Here is an 18932-nt window from a genome sequence, read left to right as displayed (position 1 = left end):
GTTCTAAGTGCTGAGGTAAATTGTTTAAAAATCTAATTGTCTCATTTCGTGTCCCACAAAGTACTTAGTCATTTGAACCAGCCTCCCTCCTCCCATCTTCCAGACTCTGGTGAGTGTCATAACCATTCTAGAACAGGTGTTTTTCTATCTTCAGGATTAGTTACCATAATCTTCATCACCAGCATGTTCTTTTATTTTATCATCCTAATTCTTGGAGGAAAGAAAGAGGCTCTGTCCTGAATTTCAATGTTTTACTTTACTCACCGATTGGCCTAGCTCTTCCTAGACTCTTACTGACTAGTCTCACCCCTTCCCTGAAGGTTCCAATCTCCCAGGAGAGTCAGGGAAATGACGTTCAGGATTTGGGGAAACGTACTTCCCAGGGAGACAGCACCACAGGTATAAACTTCCTACCACTCCTACAGTCCCTTATGATTATAGTTCTATCCGCAACAGGGCCTGAATATTTCTTCCCCCCCCGTCTAGATTGTAAGCTCGATGCGGGCAGGGAACGTGTCTCCCAACTCTGTTGTACTGTGTTCTCCCCCACTCTTAATGCAGTGCTCCGCACATAGTAAGTGCTCACTGGATGCCAGTAATCATTTCTTCACCTGGGCTCATTTAACACAGAACTGATCCAAATTTCTTTTAATTTTTACTAGCCATTCTTTTTCTTTAATACACCTACAGACGTGTTACATATAAATAAGTAACCTAGAAGCCCATGGTAGTTTTGAACGATTGTCTCTCTTGCTGAAGCAGTACCGGTAACGTTTATCCACGGATTTGATGACAGTGTTAGCCTGGTTAACTGAAATCTCCACATAATCCCCAAACTTCATTTTAACTCAGTAGTTGTAACTCCCCTCTAACTCATTTATCATATATTAACAATTATAAATTGACTAGTTAGAGCTTTACCTGCATTTATTTTCCTGCATATTCTCTGGTGAATGTTCCAGTAAGATTTACTTTCTGTAAATTCTGTTGTACTGTCCCAGAATACACAATACTTTGCACATAGGTGTTCACTTAATATTGTTGATGGATTGATTCATGGGTCAGTGTAGAGGACAAGAAAGACTATTAAATTCCAACCTGTCATTTTTTATATGTTAGGGCTCTGGTCAAGTATCTGATTGCCTCCCCTTGACTTTCCTGTCACTGTAGCAGCACCACCATCCATCCTGTCTCACAAGCAGCATTGAAAGAGCACAAGTCTAGGAGTTGAAGGACCTGGTTTTCAATCACGGCTCTGCCAAATGTGTGACCTTGGGCAAGTGACTTCACTTCTCTGTGCCTCAGTGTCCTCAATTGTAAAATCGGGATTAAATACCTGTTCTCCTACTTAGACTGTGAGCCCCATGTGGGACAGGGACCGTTTCCAACCTAATTAACTTGTACCTACCCCAGGCTAAGAACAGTGTGTGACTCATAGTGAGTGCATAACAAATACCATTAAAAAAACAGAGAACTCCTCACTTTCCCACCAACCTCTGTTTTCCTTCTCACTATAGACGGCACTACCATCCTCCTTGTTTCGCAAGCCTGTAACCTTAGCATTAGCCATGACTCATCCAACAGACAGTTACCCTCCCCACTTCAAGGCCTTATTGAAGACACCTCCTCCAGGAGGCTTTCCCTGACTAAGCACCCCCTTTCCTCTTCTCCCACTCCCTTCTGCGTCACCCTGACTTGCTCCCTTAGTTCTTCCCTCCCCTCCGCAGCCCCACAGCACTTATCTACATATCTGTAATTTTTTTTGAAATTAATATCCGTCTCTGCCCCCCAGACTCTAAGCTCACTGTGGGCAGGGAATGTGTCTGTTTATTGTTGCATTGTACTCTCCCAAGTGCTTAGTACAGTCCTTTGCGCACAGTAAGTACTCAGTAAATACTATTGAATGAATGAATGAATCTCTCATTCAACCCACATATTCAATCTGTCACTAATCCTATCGGTTCAACCTTCGCAACATCACTAAAATCTGTCCTTTCTCTCCATTCAAATTGCTACCTAGGTAATCCAAGGATTTATCCTCTCCCACTGTAATTTTTTCTATCAGCCTCCTCACTGACCTCCCTACCCCGTTTCTCCCCACTCCAGTCCCTACTTCTCTTTGCTGCCCAGATCAGTTTTCTATACAAATAATGTTTAGTCCATGTTTTCTCACTCCTCAAGAACCTCCATTGGTTGCCCGTCCCCCCTCTGCGTCAAACAGAAACTCATTACCACTGACTTTAAAGAACTCAGTCCCCTTACACCCTCCTACTATACCTAACTGTTTTCCTACTACAACCCAGCCTCACTCCTTCACTTCACTCCTGTATTGCCAACCCACTCACTCTACCTCAATCTCATCTATCTCGCCACTGACCTCTCACTCATGTCCTGCCTCTGGCCTAGAACCCCTTCCTTCTTCATATCTGACAGACGATCACTTCAAAGCCTTCAAAGCCTTATTGAAAGCACATCTCCTCCAAGAGGGCTTTCTTGACCAGACCCTCCTTTCCTCTTCTCCCACTCTTTTGTGAATCACCATCACATTTGGATTTGCTCCCTATATTCATCCCTCCGTCAGCCTCACAGCATTTATGTACATATCTGTAATTTGTTTATATTACTATCTTCCCATCTAGACTGTAAGCTCATTGTGGGCAAGGAATGTGTCTACCAACTCTATTAAATTGTACTCTCCCAAGGGCGTAGTACAGTGCTCTGCACACAGTAAGCATTCAAAAAATATGATTGATTTAGGCTATAGAGAGGGAGAAAAATAACAACATAGGTTAAATTATATCCAAATTTGGATTATCCTCCATTATTATTACTTTTTAAGCATTCACACTATGAGCCCAAATGCTGTAGTGTACTTTGGGAAAGAGGCAAAATAATCAGATCAGACACAGTCCCTGTCCCATGCACAGCTCACAGTCTGAGGGAAGGGTAGCAGTTATCCCCTTTCTACAAATGCAGAAATCAAGGCAGGGAGCAGTTAAGTAAGTGACTTGCCCCTAATGACACAACAGGTCAGACTGTACATCCCTTGAGGGCAGGGATCATGTCTACTTTACTGTATTCTCCTAAGCGATTTATACAGTGCTCTTCACAAGTAACCACTCAGGTAATGCCACTGATGGATTGATTGCCCGCAACCCAGTTCTGTTGATTGCCAATCTCATGCCCTTTCCACTAGGCCAACAAGGAGTGCCTCAAAGACTGTTAGGCTGTGGGGCAGCAGATAAAATCTATGCCCTCCTGTTTAAGACAGCAGCCAAAGAGGAGCTGATGTGCTCAGCCTGGGACATCCAAAGCCAAGATATTATCGCCTGAGCATTTCTTCATTTTCAGTGGAAAATGCACTTGATCTGTGATCTTTGGGCATTTAGTACAGTGGTTTGCATACAGTAAGCACTCAATAAATGCAATTGAATGAATGAAAGTGCTGGGGGGTGGAGGGAGGGGTGAATATCAAATTCATTCAATTGGTATCTACCCCAGCGCTTAGAACAGTGCTCTGCACATAGTAAGCGCTTAACAAATAACATTATTATTATTATATTCAGCCCATCCTCCACCCACCCCCCAGCACTTTCATTCAGTCGTATTTATTGAGCACAAACTGTGTGCAGAGCACTGTACTAAATACTTGGGAGAGTACAATGCAACAATAAACAGACAGGTTCCCCGCCCACAATGAGCTTACAGTCCAGGAGGGGGTAGACAGATGTTAATATAAAAAAAATTTACAGATATGTACATAAGAGCTGTGGGGTTGAGAGAGGGGTAAGAACTGAGGGAGCAAGGTAGGGCGATGCAGAAGGGAGTGGGAAAAGAGGAAAGAGGAGGCTTAGTCGCAGAAGGCTTCCTGGAGGAGATATGCCTTCAATAAGGTTTTTAAATTGCGGAGAGTAACTCTCTGTTGGATTTGAGGAGGGAGGGTGTTCCAGGCCAGAAGTAGCATGTGGGTGAGGGGGCAGCGGCGAGATTGAATCACAGTGAGAAGGTTGGCAATAGAGAAGCAAAGGGTGCGGGGTGGGTTGTAGAAAGAGAGTAGTGAGGTGAGGCAGGAGCGGGCAAGGTGGTGGACTGCTTTAAAGCCAGTGGAGAGGAGTTTTTGTTTGATGCAATGGTGGATGGGCAACTACTGGAGTTTTTTGAGGAGCCTGAATGTTTCTGTAGGAAAATGATCTGGTCAGCAGAGTGAAGTACAGACTGGAGTGGGGAGAGGCAGGAGGCTGGGAGGTCAGCAAGGAGTCTGATGTGGTAAGCCAGGCAGATAGGATGAGTGATTGCACTAATGTAGTAGCGGTTTGGATGGAGAGAAAAGGGCGGATTTTAGTGATGTTTCAGAGGTGGGACCAAAAAGATTTAGTGATGGATCAAATATGTCTGTAAATTATGGATTATAATTTATTTATTAGTGCCTGTCTCCCCCTCTTGACTGTAAGCTTGCTATGGTCAGGGAAGGTGTCTGCCTTCTCTGTTGCATTGTACTATCCCAAAACTTTAGGCCAGTGCTCTGACCATACTAAGTACTCCATAAATACCATTGATGATGATGATGAATCCTGGCTCTGCCACTTGTCAGCTGTGACCTTGGGCAAGTCACTTAACTTCTCAGTGCCTCAGTTACCTCATCTGTAAAATGGAGATTAAGACTGTGAGCCTCATGTGGGACAACCTGATTACCCTGAACCTTCCCCAGCACTTAGAACAGTGCTCAGCACATAGTAAGCGCTTAACAAATACCAAAATGATGATGATAACATTGGTATTTGATGATGATGATGATGATGATTGATGATGATGATGATGATGATGATGAAGCATCAGAAATGTGCAGGAGCCTACTGCCAGGCCCACACAGCCTGATTAGTCTGCGAAGCCCACAGTTGTGCCCAGGTTCATCCTGCCCTAAGGATGAATCTTTTGGGGGCTTTCTGTCATTTCCATATATACTGGGAAAATATTCTCTTCAATTTGTCTTTTCATCTGAAGGATGAAAGTAGAATCAGCTAGATTTTATTATCAAAAGCTGGTCTCTTGACTGTGTTGTTTCATTTTGTATTTAAGTTTCTACATTATATATATAATATATATATAACTTGGTATTTTGTGATCGTATTGTTGCCCCTTTTTTGTGCAACACCTTCAGAACACCATAAAGAAGTACTTCTGGCTGATCCCTAATGAAAATTCACGAAGATGATGAATATTGAAAAGAATTATGAATTATAAATACTTCATTTCTTTCAAGATTTCTGATTAGTCCTCATTCCAAGCAAGGAACATGGGGGAAATTCGGAACTCAATTTTCATATTCCTTTTTTTTTCTTTTTTTTTTGGGTATAGAGATAGATTGCAGCAAGAATCAAGTTTCCAAATTAAGCCAAGGTTGAAATCAGTAATTAAAAAGTCAAATTGCTACTTTTTCCTTCTCTACCCTCTCCTCTCTTCCCCCTTCCTTTTCATTCCTCCCTCCCTTTTCTTCTGCCTCTTCCTTCCCACATCCTACCCTCTCCCCCACTTCCCGCTGTCTTTCTCTCCCTCAACCCCCCCCCATTTTATTTTTAACAACATTTGTTAAGCATTTACTGTGTACCAGGTACTAAACCAAGCACTGTGGTTGATACAAGCTAATCAGGTTGGATGCAATTTGTCTCCCACATGGGGCTCTCAGTCTTAATCGCCACTATATAGATGAAGTAACTGAGGCATAGAGAAGTGCATAGACATTCCCAAGGTCGCAGAGCAGACACGTACGTGGTGGAGTGGGATTAGAACACAGATCCTTCTGACTCCCAAGATTGTGCTCTATCCACTAGGCCACGCTGCTTCTCCAGTTTCTCGAGTCTTCACATCTTCTCCAGGTTATCAAGGCCCATCCAGTCCCATATTTTATGCATATAAATCATTTTGATATAAATTATTTGTACATAAAAGAGACGCTAATGGATCTCTGAGGCGTTCATATTTTATCTTCTCTTATTCCTCTTTTAATGTAGCATTATTACATTAAATGAAAAATGCAAAACAAAATGTTTTTCATTGAACTGAACCTCGTTAGTGCTCTTTTTAAAACTGAACTGATTTTAAACTAAAACTGGTCCTTTGAAAAATGCTGCTGACAATACAGAAATGTCTTAACTCTTCAGTGAATGAATGTGCATTGGTGGCCTTTCTCTGACCCTCGCTCATCCTCACTCTTGCTTTTCCGTGTTTTCTTAATTTTACCTTTTTGTGGGTTGAGCAAAACAAAGAGATGTGCCTGTAATAATTATAATATCAAGCTTGCTTTCTTTACTTTTTCCAGAGCCTCAGTTTTGCACACTGCCCTTCTAGTTCCCCTCCTGCCACAGCAGGCCCTCTCTCCCTTCTCCTGTCCTAGTTCAAGTTTGGTCTGCGGTTTTGGCTGATGGTCTGAAGAGGGGTCCGGGAGCTTCCCGACCATTAGGAGTCCAGGGACTCGTCTCCGCCCGGCTGCTACTCGTGGAGATTTGGCGATGAACAGTTAGGAGCCCAGGGGCTCTTTGACCAGTAGAAGCCTGGGAGTTCTCCCTCATCTCACTCAGGAAGCTCAAGACCTTATTGCTGAAGCAGTGTGGCCTAGGGAAAGGGACACAGGCCTGGGAGTCCTAGGACCTGGGTTGTGCCTCTTGTCTTGCCACTCCTCTGTGCCTCAGTTTCCTCATCTGAAAATGAGGATTCAAAACCTTCCCCTTAGACTGTGAGTGCCATGTGGGAGAGGGACAGTGTCCAACCTGATTATCTTATATCAATCATAATGCTCTCAGTGGGGAGTGACCATGTCTACATACTCTATTATATTGTACTCTCCCAAGCTCTTAATACAATGCTTGGCACATAGTAAGCTCTTCACAGATACCACTGTTATTTTTCTTACCTGTGCCTCTGCTGTTGGTCAGCAGTATGGAATATTCAGCTTTCTCCTACCTCTATCCCATGAAGAGACTGAAGCTTCATGTGAGGGCTGGGATTCTACTGACCCAAACCTTAGGTAGGTGCTGGAGATTCCCAGTGCCTCCCAGATGGGATCAGAGCAAATGGTAATGCCGCCATGGCATCACTCTATCAAATCAGTGGTATTTGTTGAGCAAAGCACTGTACTGAGCACTTGGGAGAGTACAGTATAACACTGTAGGTAGACATATTCCTTTCCCACTGTGAGAGCTCCCTGAATTCAGCAACAGAGGTGATAAGAAACATATGAGGGAATGCCATATTTGGGAATGTGTACTTCTGTATTCTTTTGTCTGTGGGGTATGTGTGTGTTGTTTGTATTTATTGAGTTCTTACTGTGTGCAGAGCACTGAACTATGTACTTGGGAGTGTGCAGTAACAGAGTTGGTAGAAGGTGTGTGTGATTTCATATTTCTATAAGAGCCAATCAGTTAATGGTATTTATTGAGCATTTACTATGTGCAGAGCACTGTACTAAGCACTTGGGAGAGTGCAATATAACAGAGTTGGTAGACATGTTCCAGTCTAGAAGAATAAGAATTTCATAAGTTAGTTATAAGTGCATTAAGGAGTTAGCTCCAAGAATTTTCAAATATATGAAACAAATATATGAAACAAATATTTGGAACAAATATTTAGGGGTATTCCAGCCTTTGTGTAATGAGTTTATGGTACACTTTCTTAGAGTACAGATATTTACAATTTTCTGAAAGATTTCCTTATTGCTGAGGCCTATCGAGACCAGATTGCTAAAAAGCTTAAACAATTTAAACCATGTTACTTTAAGCATTTTTGTAAGACCAAAACTCTAATTTCTAGGTTTAGAATATTAATAATATTTATTGAGCATCTTCTCTGTGCAAAGCATTACACTAAACTCATGGAAGAGTATGATAGCATTTGTAGAATATTCATAGATACCGTTTCCCTTGGCTGAATTTTAACAAAAATGTCTTTGGTCCTGATTTAGAAACTCTGACTTGCCTTGCCGGTAGTCAAGGATTTGTTTATGATGAAGTAGTTTGTGGTCCTATATTTAGTGTTCCATTTGTTAATAATAGTAATAGGAATAATAATAATGATAATAGTATTTGTTAAGCGCTTACTATGTGCCAAGCACTGTTCTAAGCACTGGTGTGCATTTATATAGCCCAAGTTGAATTGTGTGCCGAGGAAGCAGGGAGTGAAAATAATGAGACATTGTATTAATTTCTATCTCCCCCTCTAGACTGTAAGCTAGTTGTGGGCAGGGAATGTATCTTGTATTGTTATTTTGTACTTTCCCAAGTACTTAGTACAGTGCTTTGCACACAGTAAATGCACATTAAATATAATTAAATGAATGAATGAGAGAGTGATAGACTTTGGCGTGGTTCTGAAATGCTGGTGTTTGGCTCTGGAGGACGTTGAATTTCAGAAGTGAGACCCGCTTCTTCCAGCATCCTTACGTTGATACTTTAGGATTGCCTGTAGAAATACTTTAGCTAACTGTGCTGAAATCTGAAGCTTTTAGAGCTGTGGGTAACTATTCAAGGAACCATGCCAGAATGAAGACATTTCCATTTTCTTGTCACATAGAATATAATAGTTCCTTGTACACTGCATTTCTAATATCCATTAAAAATAACATTCATATTCAAGCTTGTTTTAGAGAGAGTATACACTAATAATAGGGCTCTTCAAATTATTTATTAGGGGTTGTAATTGTCTTTAGGTATGTTTGAAGAAGAATGATTCAGGTTAGAAAACTGCATCAGGAATGGAAGATTATTCTAGTAATTTATGGCAAAAGGTCAAAAGACAATTGTGTTTGAACTCATTTTTAGCCCAGCAATGGATGTATTAGGTTTTCTGTCGTTTCAGTTTACGTGTATTGCTTCTATTTCTCCACAGGGCACATTCGCAATTTGAGATGAAACCATGAAGAGAAAGTAGAATAGATAATAATGCTTTTCCGAAATCGCTTCTTGTTGTTGCTGGCCTTGGCTGCCTTACTGGCCTTTTTGAGCATCAGTCTACAATTCTGTGAGTATACCACCTGCATTTGCCAAGACGGGACAAACGGTGTAATGTAGGAGGAAAAAAATGTTGTCTCTTAACAGTTCAAGTAAACAATTAGGTATGATCAATCTTTGCCCTTTAATTTTCACTGCATATGTAATTGAATAAAAATATACCTCATGGGGTATTGTGACAATAATAGTTTGGGTGAATTTTCTAGAAGATAAATGGACTCATATAGCCAAATTAAGAAAAAGAGTATTACAAGATCTGTAACTGATTACATAAATAACTCCTAATAGGGCACTATTTCTTATCCCTTTTGGTACCATGCTGTTAAGAAAATATTTCACTACTTTTGCTTACATTAAAATTTTATAAGTATAACATGTTTATCATTGGGAATGCCTCTTGGAAGCTTTCCAAACAAGACAGTCTTGTCTTTCTGGGAATGGCTTAAGTGCAGTCCTTCTGAATGAATTATTTCCATTGCTTACTAAAAATTTGGATGGGTAAGACTTTTGAAATTTCATTATCAATCAGTGGTATTTATTGAGCGCTTCCTGTGTGCAGAGCACTGAACTATGTGCGAGAGAGAGACATATACATATATATATATATATATATATATATAGAGAGAGAGAGAGAGAGAGAGAGAGAGAAGCACTGTGGCCTAAGGGAAAGAGCACAAGTCTAGAAGTCAGAGGACCTGAGTTCTAATCCCAGCTCTGGTAATTGCTGGCTATGTGACCTTGGGTAAGTTACTTATCTGTGCTTCATTTTCCTCATCTGTAAAATGGAGATTAGATCCCACTGCCTTTTACTTAGGCTGGAACCCCAGGTTGGGCAGGGACTGTGTCCAACCTGCTTATTTTATATTTGCCCCAGTGCTTAGTTCAGTGCTGGCCACATATAAGCACTTAAGCGCCATAATTGCCATAATTAATTATTCCAGTACAATCAGGTTGGTAAACATGATCCCCACCCTCAAGGAATTTACAGTCTACGGGGATGAGTTTAGAGTCTATTGCGGGAATCCAGTGGAAGGAAGAGCAGAGCTTAGGGGCTGAAACGTAAGGATGGGGATGGACTCTGCCGTTGCTCCAGTAAGTTCCCAAATGGAATGCTAACCGAGAGGACTACCACCAGCGGTGGCTCAGATGAGCTAAGGATCTAGTGGTGAGCAGGGAATGTGTCTGCCAACTCTGTTGTATTGTATTCTCCAAGGTCTTAGTACAGTGTTCTGCACAAAGTAAGCTCTTCACTAATGTCACCGATTGATAATGATAGGCACCAGTTTTCTGATGAGCAGTTGGGGAACACTCATCTAGGTAGCTTTTTGTCCTCATCCTTTGAAATTCCATAATCAATCAGTGGTATTTACTGAGCGCTTCCTGTGTGCTGAGCACTGAACTTTGTGTGAGAGATGGAGAGAGAGAGAAGCAGTATGGCCTAATGGAAAGAACACAAGTCTAGAAGTCAGAGGACCTGACTTCTAATCCCAAGGGACAAGGACCATGTCTAATGAGTATTTTTTCCCAGTGCTTCAGGAATACAATTTCTTTTACTATGGGCCCTTGCAAAAGTTTCTAGAGATTTCACTACAAAAGTTGATATCTTTTTGATATGGAAACCATGACTTTATTTTCATTATATTACATTAAAAAAGTTGTTCAATCAATCAGTGGAATGTATTGAGCGCTTACTGTGTGCAGGTCACTGTACTAAGTGCTTGAGAGGGTACAATGAATGAGGGTACAGCAGTCTAGAGGGGGAGAAAGACATCAGTATAAATTGGATATGTAGTAATATATAATCGAAATACGAGTACATTTGTACATAAAGATTCTTAAACTTTTTGGGAGAGTTGGCAACCCCTAAACCCTGGTACACCAACACAGGGATCCCGGTTGGTACTGCAGCTGGAAAGGGACGGGGCATCTGGATTTGGTTGGGGGAGGAAGAGGGGCCCAAGGGAACCTGCCATCCCCAACATTATGGCACCTATCATTCTATCAGACTTCCTCAGCCTGACTTTCTAGGAGAAACACTTTTCACTGCCTATAATGTATTCTCCCAAGCACTTAGAACAGTCCTCTGTGCACAGTAAGTGCTCAGTAAATACCACTGATTGATTGATTGCCTAGCAGGGCATGTGGAAATTCAGATTTCATGAATTCTCAAAATAACCCTCAAAACTTTTTCTTCAAAAGTTAAATTGCTGAATTTTCCTTTCATTAGTAGATTTGAATACTTTCTTTTGGGTATCTCATTTTCAAATGAAGCCCATCTAATTTTGATGAGTCAGTTAAGTGGATTTATTGTGCACCTACTGTGTTATTAAGCCTTTGAGAGAGTACAAAATAATAAATAGATGTCATACCTGCACTCAAGGAGCTTCAGATCTGACGGGGGAAACCAGCACTAAAATAAGTTCCAGCTCTGAGGAAATGCTAGCATATAAAGGCACGTAAGGGCTCCAGAGGTTGGAGTTTGTGCCCAAGTTTTTACGTGACAGGGAAGGGCCAAATGGCTTTGGAGGAGAGAATATGCCAATCAGGAAGGCTTTTTTATGGTATTTTTTAAGCGCTTACTTTTTTACCGGGCACTGTACTAAGCGCAGGGGTTTATAAAAGCTAATTAGGTTGGACACAGTCCATGTCTCACCTGAGGCTCACAGTCTGGGGCTCACAGTCGTATTCTCCATTTTCCAGATGAGGGAGCTGAGGCCCAGAGAAATGAAGTAACTTGCCCAAGGTCACGGAGCAGACAAATGGTAGAGCCGGGATTAGAACCCAGGTCCTTCTGAGTCCCAGGCCCGTTTTCTATCCACTAGGCCATGCTGCTGCTTCTTCAGCAGGAGCTATTAGTTCAGAAGGGCTCTGAAGATATGGAGAGCCCTGGCTTATTGGATGTGAAGGGGGAGGGATTTCCAAACAGGGGAGAGGATGTAAGGAAGAGGTTGGCTTCAGGAGAGACAAGAAAGAGGCACAGTGAGTAGTCTGGCTTCAGAGAAATGGAGAAGTCGAGCTTAAGTAGTGGGAGAACGTTGTGGACAGGGATTGTCAATCTTTATTGCTGTATTGTACTTTCCCAAGCGCTTAGTACAGTCCCCTGCAGACAGTAAGTGCTTAATAAATGCGATTGAATGAATGAAAGAATGATTGAAGGGTGTCGAGCCAATTGGGTGCTTCAACAACAGTGGTCCAGAGTTTCTGTTTGATGCAGAGAGGAAGAGGTAACCCACTGACAGTTTTTGGAAGTGGGGAGAAGTGTACAGAATGACATTTTAGAAAAATGGAGAGCTTTGAGGCCGAGAAGACTGCTAAGCGGGTGGAGAAGCGGTTGAGTCAGGATATGCCAGGTTCCAGCCTAGCGTGGTGGCAATTGGGTTAGAGAGAAGGGGAGGATTCTCCAAAATGTTCTAGAGGAAGAACGGACAGGCTGAATATCGGTATGGAAATAGAGGGAGGGGTCAAAGATAATGCCAAGGGTTGAGAGACGGGGAGGATGGTGGCCATGCCAATTGTGATGGGATAGTTATGTGGAGGAAAGGATTTGGGAAGGAGACTGAGGAGATCAGTTTTGGACATGTTGAACTTGAAGTGTCAGTGGGACATCCATAGAGAGATGTCCCGGAGGCAGGAGGAATCGCAAGGTTATGGAGAAAGAGGGGCGGCCCGGCCCAGTTAGTGAGGCGGATTTGGGAGTCATCCACGTGGTGGGAAAAGTAATTAAAAGCTACAAGCTATGCTAGGAAAGCCAGAAGCAGCTTTGTTATAAAAGGATCGACTTAGAAAATGTTATATTTCTTCATGACTGATTATAAATATCCCATTATAAATGCCCAAACCTGGCATCCTAACTAAATGTGTATTTAAAACTTCCCATATGACGTGCCTGGCCTTTATAAAATAAGATGATGAGGGCCTAACATGAATATTTCGATGTGTTCACTCCTTTTGTGTGTGCTGCTAAATTAGATCAAATTAGCATTGACTGCTTTTGAGAATAGGAATTAAAAGAATTGGAAAGAAGCTTTTGGTTCAGTAATATATCTTTTTGGCTTTGGCATCCCTGTCACTGCCACTCTTGTTTGTTAGCATTATTTGTTTTCAGGCATTCTTGTTTTATAGCGTGTGCATCTGTGGCCCTTTGTCTCAGCAAGGAGTGTGTCAATATTGATTTTACGTAACTCCATGATTTGTGTGGCTCATGCTATTCCTTCAAGTGGTGTGGTCTATGAAGCCTTTGTGCTTCATATAGAAAGGAGCTTCACGGAAAGGACTCCCAGATGCTGTTTGCATCAACAGCGGCTGCCGGGCTGTGATTTTTTGCCAGGACCTGCTTGTTGAGCCCCCTGTTGTATTTAATGGATCAATCGATAAATAGTATTTCTTCATCATCATCATCAGTGGTATTTATCGAGTGCTTACTGAGTGCAGAGCACTGTACTAAGCGCTTGGGAGAGTGCAATACAACAGAGTTGATAGACACATTCCCTGCCCACGAGGAGCTTGCAGTCTGGAGAATGTATATGAAATATCAGCATATTCAGGATGCATTACTGATGCACATTTTCATCTCATTAAGCAGTGGTCAGGCCACATTCATAATTTCCCTCATGAGATTGTTGATGATGGTGATGCTGGTATTTGTTGAGCACTTACTATGTGCCAAGCACTGTTCTCAGCACTGGGGTAGATACAAGCTAATCAGGTTGTTCCATGTAGGGCTCAGAGTCTTAATCCCCATTTTACAGATGAGGTAACTGAGGCACAGAGAAGTTAAGTGACTTGCCCAAAGTCACACAGCTGACAAGTAGCAGAGTTGGGATTAGAACCCACAATCTCTGACTCCCAAGCCTGTGCTCGATTAAGGATTAAGGATGATGCTTTACCTTGGGGTCATCAATATGGTTTTAGAAGACTGAAGTGTTGTGACTAAATCCTTTTCTGCAGAAAGATTAGCCCTGCTTCGTTCACTCAGGCGGAGCCCATTTTTTTGCCTCTTGTTGAGCTCTGACAACAGTGTAATTTTTCTCCAGGTAATGTCTCTTTTATGGCGTGCTTGAGAATGTCCTACGAAGCTGTCTTTCCCTGTCCTCTTAATCATTCACTGAGATGGCTGGAAAAATAACCCAAAAAATAAAAATAAAAGATCAACGAACCTCATTTGAGGGATGGGTGTCACTGTCCCTTGCCTTACACAGCTAACCTGTTACTAAAATCCTGACCTTTTTAAAATGACATCTCTGAAATCTGCCTGTGCCCCTCCATCCCAAAATCATTATCTTGGTGTAGGCTCTCTCATCTCCCATTCCAGCAACTTCCTCCCTTCTAGAGTCCTCGTCACCAGTACTACCACCCCATCCACTCAGGCAGTCAATGAATAGCATTTATCGAGCATTTCCGAAATGGACATACCCTGTCACTTTGATCATTCTGCTCCCTCACAGAATAGGAAACTTTCAGTGGCTTCCCATTGCTCTGAAATGGGAATTAAGATCCTCACCCATTGCCTCAAAAGACTTTCTGGACTTCCTCATTGCCCTAGTCTTCTCCAATTTCCAGCCCTCCTCCTTTGTTTCTCTCAGACACCTTTCTTTAAAGCTTGTCATTGCTGTTACTATTTTATTATCATTATTATAATTGTTAAGCACCTACTATGTGTCAAGCACTGCTCTAAGCGCTAGGGTAGATACAAGTTAGGTTGGACACAGTCTCTGTCCCACATATCTCACCCGATTTTCCCTCGCCTTCATCTAAGCCATCTTTCAGGCCAGGCTCTCTGCTTGGATTTCCCTTTTTCTTTCCCTCTTCTCCCTCTTGAAATCATTGCTTTTCATTTAACTCCATTAAGTCCAACCTAACTACCTAGAAGGGGGCTGGCTATTTTCCATTGATTCCACCCTGTCTAAATATACAAGTGGTATGATTCGTTCTTTGTTTACCAGTCCCATTTAAGGAGCATTTGATTTGCACATAATGTAAATAATTATTCAATTCTTGCATTTATAACTAGCTTGATTTTGATATTGTTCAGTGTTTAATGTTTGGCAACGTAACTGCTGCCTGACATTTTAAACTCTGAAAATGTTGGGAATATATGAGTTGACTTCATCTTGTATAGAAGTGAATAGAAGAGAAGAGAAGTAGCATGGCCTAGTGGATAGAGCACAGATTTGGGAGTCAGAGGAACTGGGTTCTAACCCCAGCTCTGCCACTTTTATGCCATGGGCCCTTGGGCAAGACTCTTCACTTCTCTGGGCTGCAGTTTCCTCATCTGTAAAATGGGGAGTAAAACTGCAAGCCCCATGAGGGACATGGACTGTATCCAACTTGATTAGCATGTATCTGCCCCAGTGCTTAGTACAGTGCATGGCTCACAGGATAACATACCTTATAGAAAAAGCTGACCTTTGTTTGGAAGTTACCATCACTGACAGTAAGATTGCATTCATTAGCGTGTGTCATTGCGAGAGTTTTTTTAATAGTATTTATTAAGCACTTTGTACCAGGCACTGTGCTAAGCACGGGGGTGGATAGAAGGTAATCATGTTGAACACAGTCCTTGTCCCTCATGGGGCTCACAGTCTTAATCCCCATTTTATACATGAGGGATCTGAGGCATAGACAAGTTAAGTGACTTACTTCAGGTCACACAGCAGACAAGTGGGGAGCGGAGATTAGAACCCAGGTCCTCCTGACTCCCAGACTTGTGCTCTAACCACTAGACCATGCTGGTTTTCCTTCTTGCTGCTTCATGTGCCCTTTCTATGAAGAGATCATTGTGCCCCGTGGCTAGCCCCTGGCCTTTAGGGTGAGGCACCAAAGGCCAAGAGGAGAAAGGATGTCCCAAGCACCCGCAGAGCCTACACTTTAGTGGTGATGGTTTCCCCATCCAGCCATCGCGCAGGGGATTGGCTGCATTCTTTGAGACCTCAACCTAAGCAGCTTCAACTGTGCCCGCCCTCATTTCATAAACCATCCTTGAATAAGACGCTGAGTGACTGAATAGAAGCAGTGTCGCCTAGTGGAAAGAGCCCGGGCCTGAGAGTCAGAGGACCTGGGTTCTAATCTTGGCTCAGCCACGTGTCTTCTGTGTGTGACCTTGGGCAAGTGACTTCAGTTCTCTGTGCCTCAGTTCCCTCATCTGCAAAATGGAAATTCAGTACCTGTTCTACTTTGACTGTGAGCCCCATGTGGGACCTGATTATCTTGCATCAACCTCAGTATAATGCTTGGCACATAGTAAGCACTTAACAAATATCACAATTATTGTTATTTTTGTTATTGTTATCATTGTTATGGGTGGAAAGGTATACTTGTGAAAGTTAAGGAAGAAAAACAAGAAATGAACAACAAGAGCAGCAATGCAAAAAAAAAAAACACCCCGTCTCCCAGAGCACTACTAAATAGGCAAAAGCCAGAAAGTGCTAAACACATTAGAACAGGAGATTTGCAAGCAAGGTCAGTTGTTTTGCAGAGGAGCAGTCAGTTAATCATATTTATTTGGTGTTTACTGCGTACAGAGCACTGTACTAAGTGCCTGGGAGAGCACAGTATATCAATCTAACAGATACAGTCCCTGCCTAAAATGAGCTTGCAATCTAGAGGGGGAGATGGACATGAATTACAGATATGTACATAAATTCCGTGGAACATATGGGATGTGGGATGAATAAAGAGAACAAGTCAAGGTGGTGCAGAAAGGAGTGGGAGAAGAGGAAAGGAGGGCTTAGTCAGGGAAGGCCTCTTGGAGGAGACGTGCCTTCAGCAAGGCTTTGAAGGAGCAAGACAGCATCCCTCACTCCTATCTTGGGGGAGATTTCCAGGTCTGAGACCACAAGTGTCCATCTTCCAGGCCGATCCCAGACAGCCACTGTTGTAAATCTCTCTATATCTGTCTCTCCTGTTAGAGCGTAAGCTCCTTGTGGGCAGCGACTGTTGCATTTGGCTATTCTGTAGTTCTTAAGCATCTAGTTCAGTGCACTACCCAAAGTGGGCACTGCTCCTGCTACTATTACAAGTGGGGAAAGCGCTCTTCAAAATGAGGTGCTTCCAGCACCCGTCTTTTTGCAGGCAACCCAACCTCAGCCAGTGCCGGGCTAACGACTTCACAGCCCAGTCAGCCTGTGAGTGATAACGCCATCTCTTCCAGTTGCTAACCACCCTCGTCATCGCATGGTGCGTATTGGCAACGAGATGGGGTTGAGTATGGAAGTGCCCAGTATAACGCCACCCACAAATAGAGTTGATTAAATCTTTTGAGACTGGTTGATGCTGATGAGCAGTGATTTAACGAATAAAGTAACCTGTTTTAGAGGTGGGTGCCTCTGTGATGGTTTTCTCAAGTTTGATGGAGTACTTGGAGTACTCGCCGAGCGAGAGGGAAACCACTGTTCATTTTTCCGATTCCTCGAGGCCTGATTGTTTTTAGCCATGTGTCAGCATTGCTGCCAAATTGTGCATTGAAATTCCTCAGGATAATGGGCTTGCCAGGTGCTGTGATGATTTTATTCATTGCTCTGAAGAAGCTTTTCTCATGGGAAGCTGACAGGATCAAGGATTGTAGCGTAGGACTTTGGTCTCAAGCTTATGTGTTAGACATAGAAAAGTAAGTTAAATAAATAATACAGTAATTCTAATAATGCAAATGAAAAAGACGATGAAATCTAAAACAGTTACAATTCTAGGAGTTGCACAGGCTTACTAGTGTAATTCCAATTCATAATGGAATTATTAAAACTCTCTTTTTTTGCTTTTTCTCATTATCATCAAGGAGTGATTGTTCATTGTGTATTGTGTCTTGGAGATTTATGGGTGACAGTGCAGATCAGCACATTTCATATCTTATTAAAATGGTTTTGTCCCAGAATTATTATTTCATCAAAGTACCATATCTTTGCCCATCTCAGGGTCACACCTGGAGGGTTTCCAGTACTTTCCCAGTCTTAGCTACAGGAGGGAGAGTCAAGCAGAGGCTTAGCCTTTCCATTCCTAGCTTGGGCAGTGGCTAGCGAATGGAAGGCAATCTGCTACAAGCCAAAATTCACCCGTGCCGGGCAGCACCGGCACGAGAGAGAGTTGAGAGCAGACACTCGAGTTTACTGCACAGAAGGCGGCAATGGTAAATTGCTTCTGTATTTTTACCAAGAAAACTCTCTGGATCCACCACTGGAACGGTTGCAGACGGAGAGCGGAGCTTTCTGGGAGGGATGTGTCCTTGGTGTCGCTATGGGTTGGAAATGACTCGAGGGCATAAAACAAGACAAGACTGCACGTTTGAGAAACCATTTTGGAACACAGACTATTCAACATTTGGAGACTGGCAGCTAGAGGATCTGGCATTAATTAGCAAGAACAAATTCTAAACGAGTAACTTAATGCCACCTCTGGATCAGGTTAATTGTCTATCCGACCCATAGACAAAAGGTTGTTTGGGGAAGCTCCTTGACATCAATCTTAATGTTTTAGGGCTGGCTAATGCTCATGTCTCTATTTGAACTGTTTTTGATCCTTCAAATTAAACACCACTAACTTTTCCACGGCCAGTCATTCAATCAGTGGTATTTATGGAGCACTTAATGTGTTCAGGGTACTGTACTGAGCACTTAGGAGAGAGTACAGTAGAGTAGGTGAACACTAATCCTGCCCTCAGGGAGCTTACAGGCTCTGTGTGATCTCTGGGTATTTGATATTCACCCCACACAAACCCTGATGCACTTAGGTACCAGTGCTTGGCACATAGTAAGTGCTTAATAAATACCATCATTACTGTTATTATTCTATGTCTTTAAATTATGTGTTATCATTTATTTATATCTCTGTCTCCCTCTCTAGACGGTAAGCTCGTTGTGGGCAGGGAAGGTGTTGGCCAACTCTGTTGTATTGTACTCTCCCAAGTGTTTAGTGTAGTGCTGTGCACATAGTAAGTCCTCAGTA

General features: G+C 42.5%; 1 protein-coding gene and 1 non-coding gene across 5 annotated transcripts in view; both read left to right on the top strand.

Annotated features, from left to right (window-relative positions):
- Nucleotides 1-18932, top strand: part of PXYLP1 (2-phosphoxylose phosphatase 1) — a 94595-nt gene that overhangs the window by 33399 nt on the left and 42264 nt on the right. For all 4 annotated transcript variants that reach the window (XM_039912762.1, XM_029061847.1, XM_029061848.1 and 1 more), the window contains one exon: nucleotides 8878-9009. In XM_039912762.1, coding sequence (XP_039768696.1) covers nucleotides 8931-9009 — 79 coding nt within the window. In that variant the 5' untranslated portion in view covers nucleotides 8878-8930. The remainder of the gene's footprint in view (nucleotides 1-8877; nucleotides 9010-18932) is intronic.
- On the top strand, nucleotides 17896-18033 carry LOC114816185. The gene has a single exon (XR_003763955.1). It is a non-coding gene; the product is annotated as a small nucleolar RNA SNORA7 (small nucleolar RNA).

The sequence above is a fragment of the Ornithorhynchus anatinus genome, chromosome 1, assembly GCF_004115215.2.
Source record: "Ornithorhynchus anatinus isolate Pmale09 chromosome 1, mOrnAna1.pri.v4, whole genome shotgun sequence".
Lineage (NCBI taxonomy): Eukaryota > Metazoa > Chordata > Mammalia > Monotremata > Ornithorhynchidae > Ornithorhynchus > Ornithorhynchus anatinus.
Note: the sequence above shows the minus strand (reverse complement) of the source record. Positions and strands in the feature narration are given on the sequence as shown.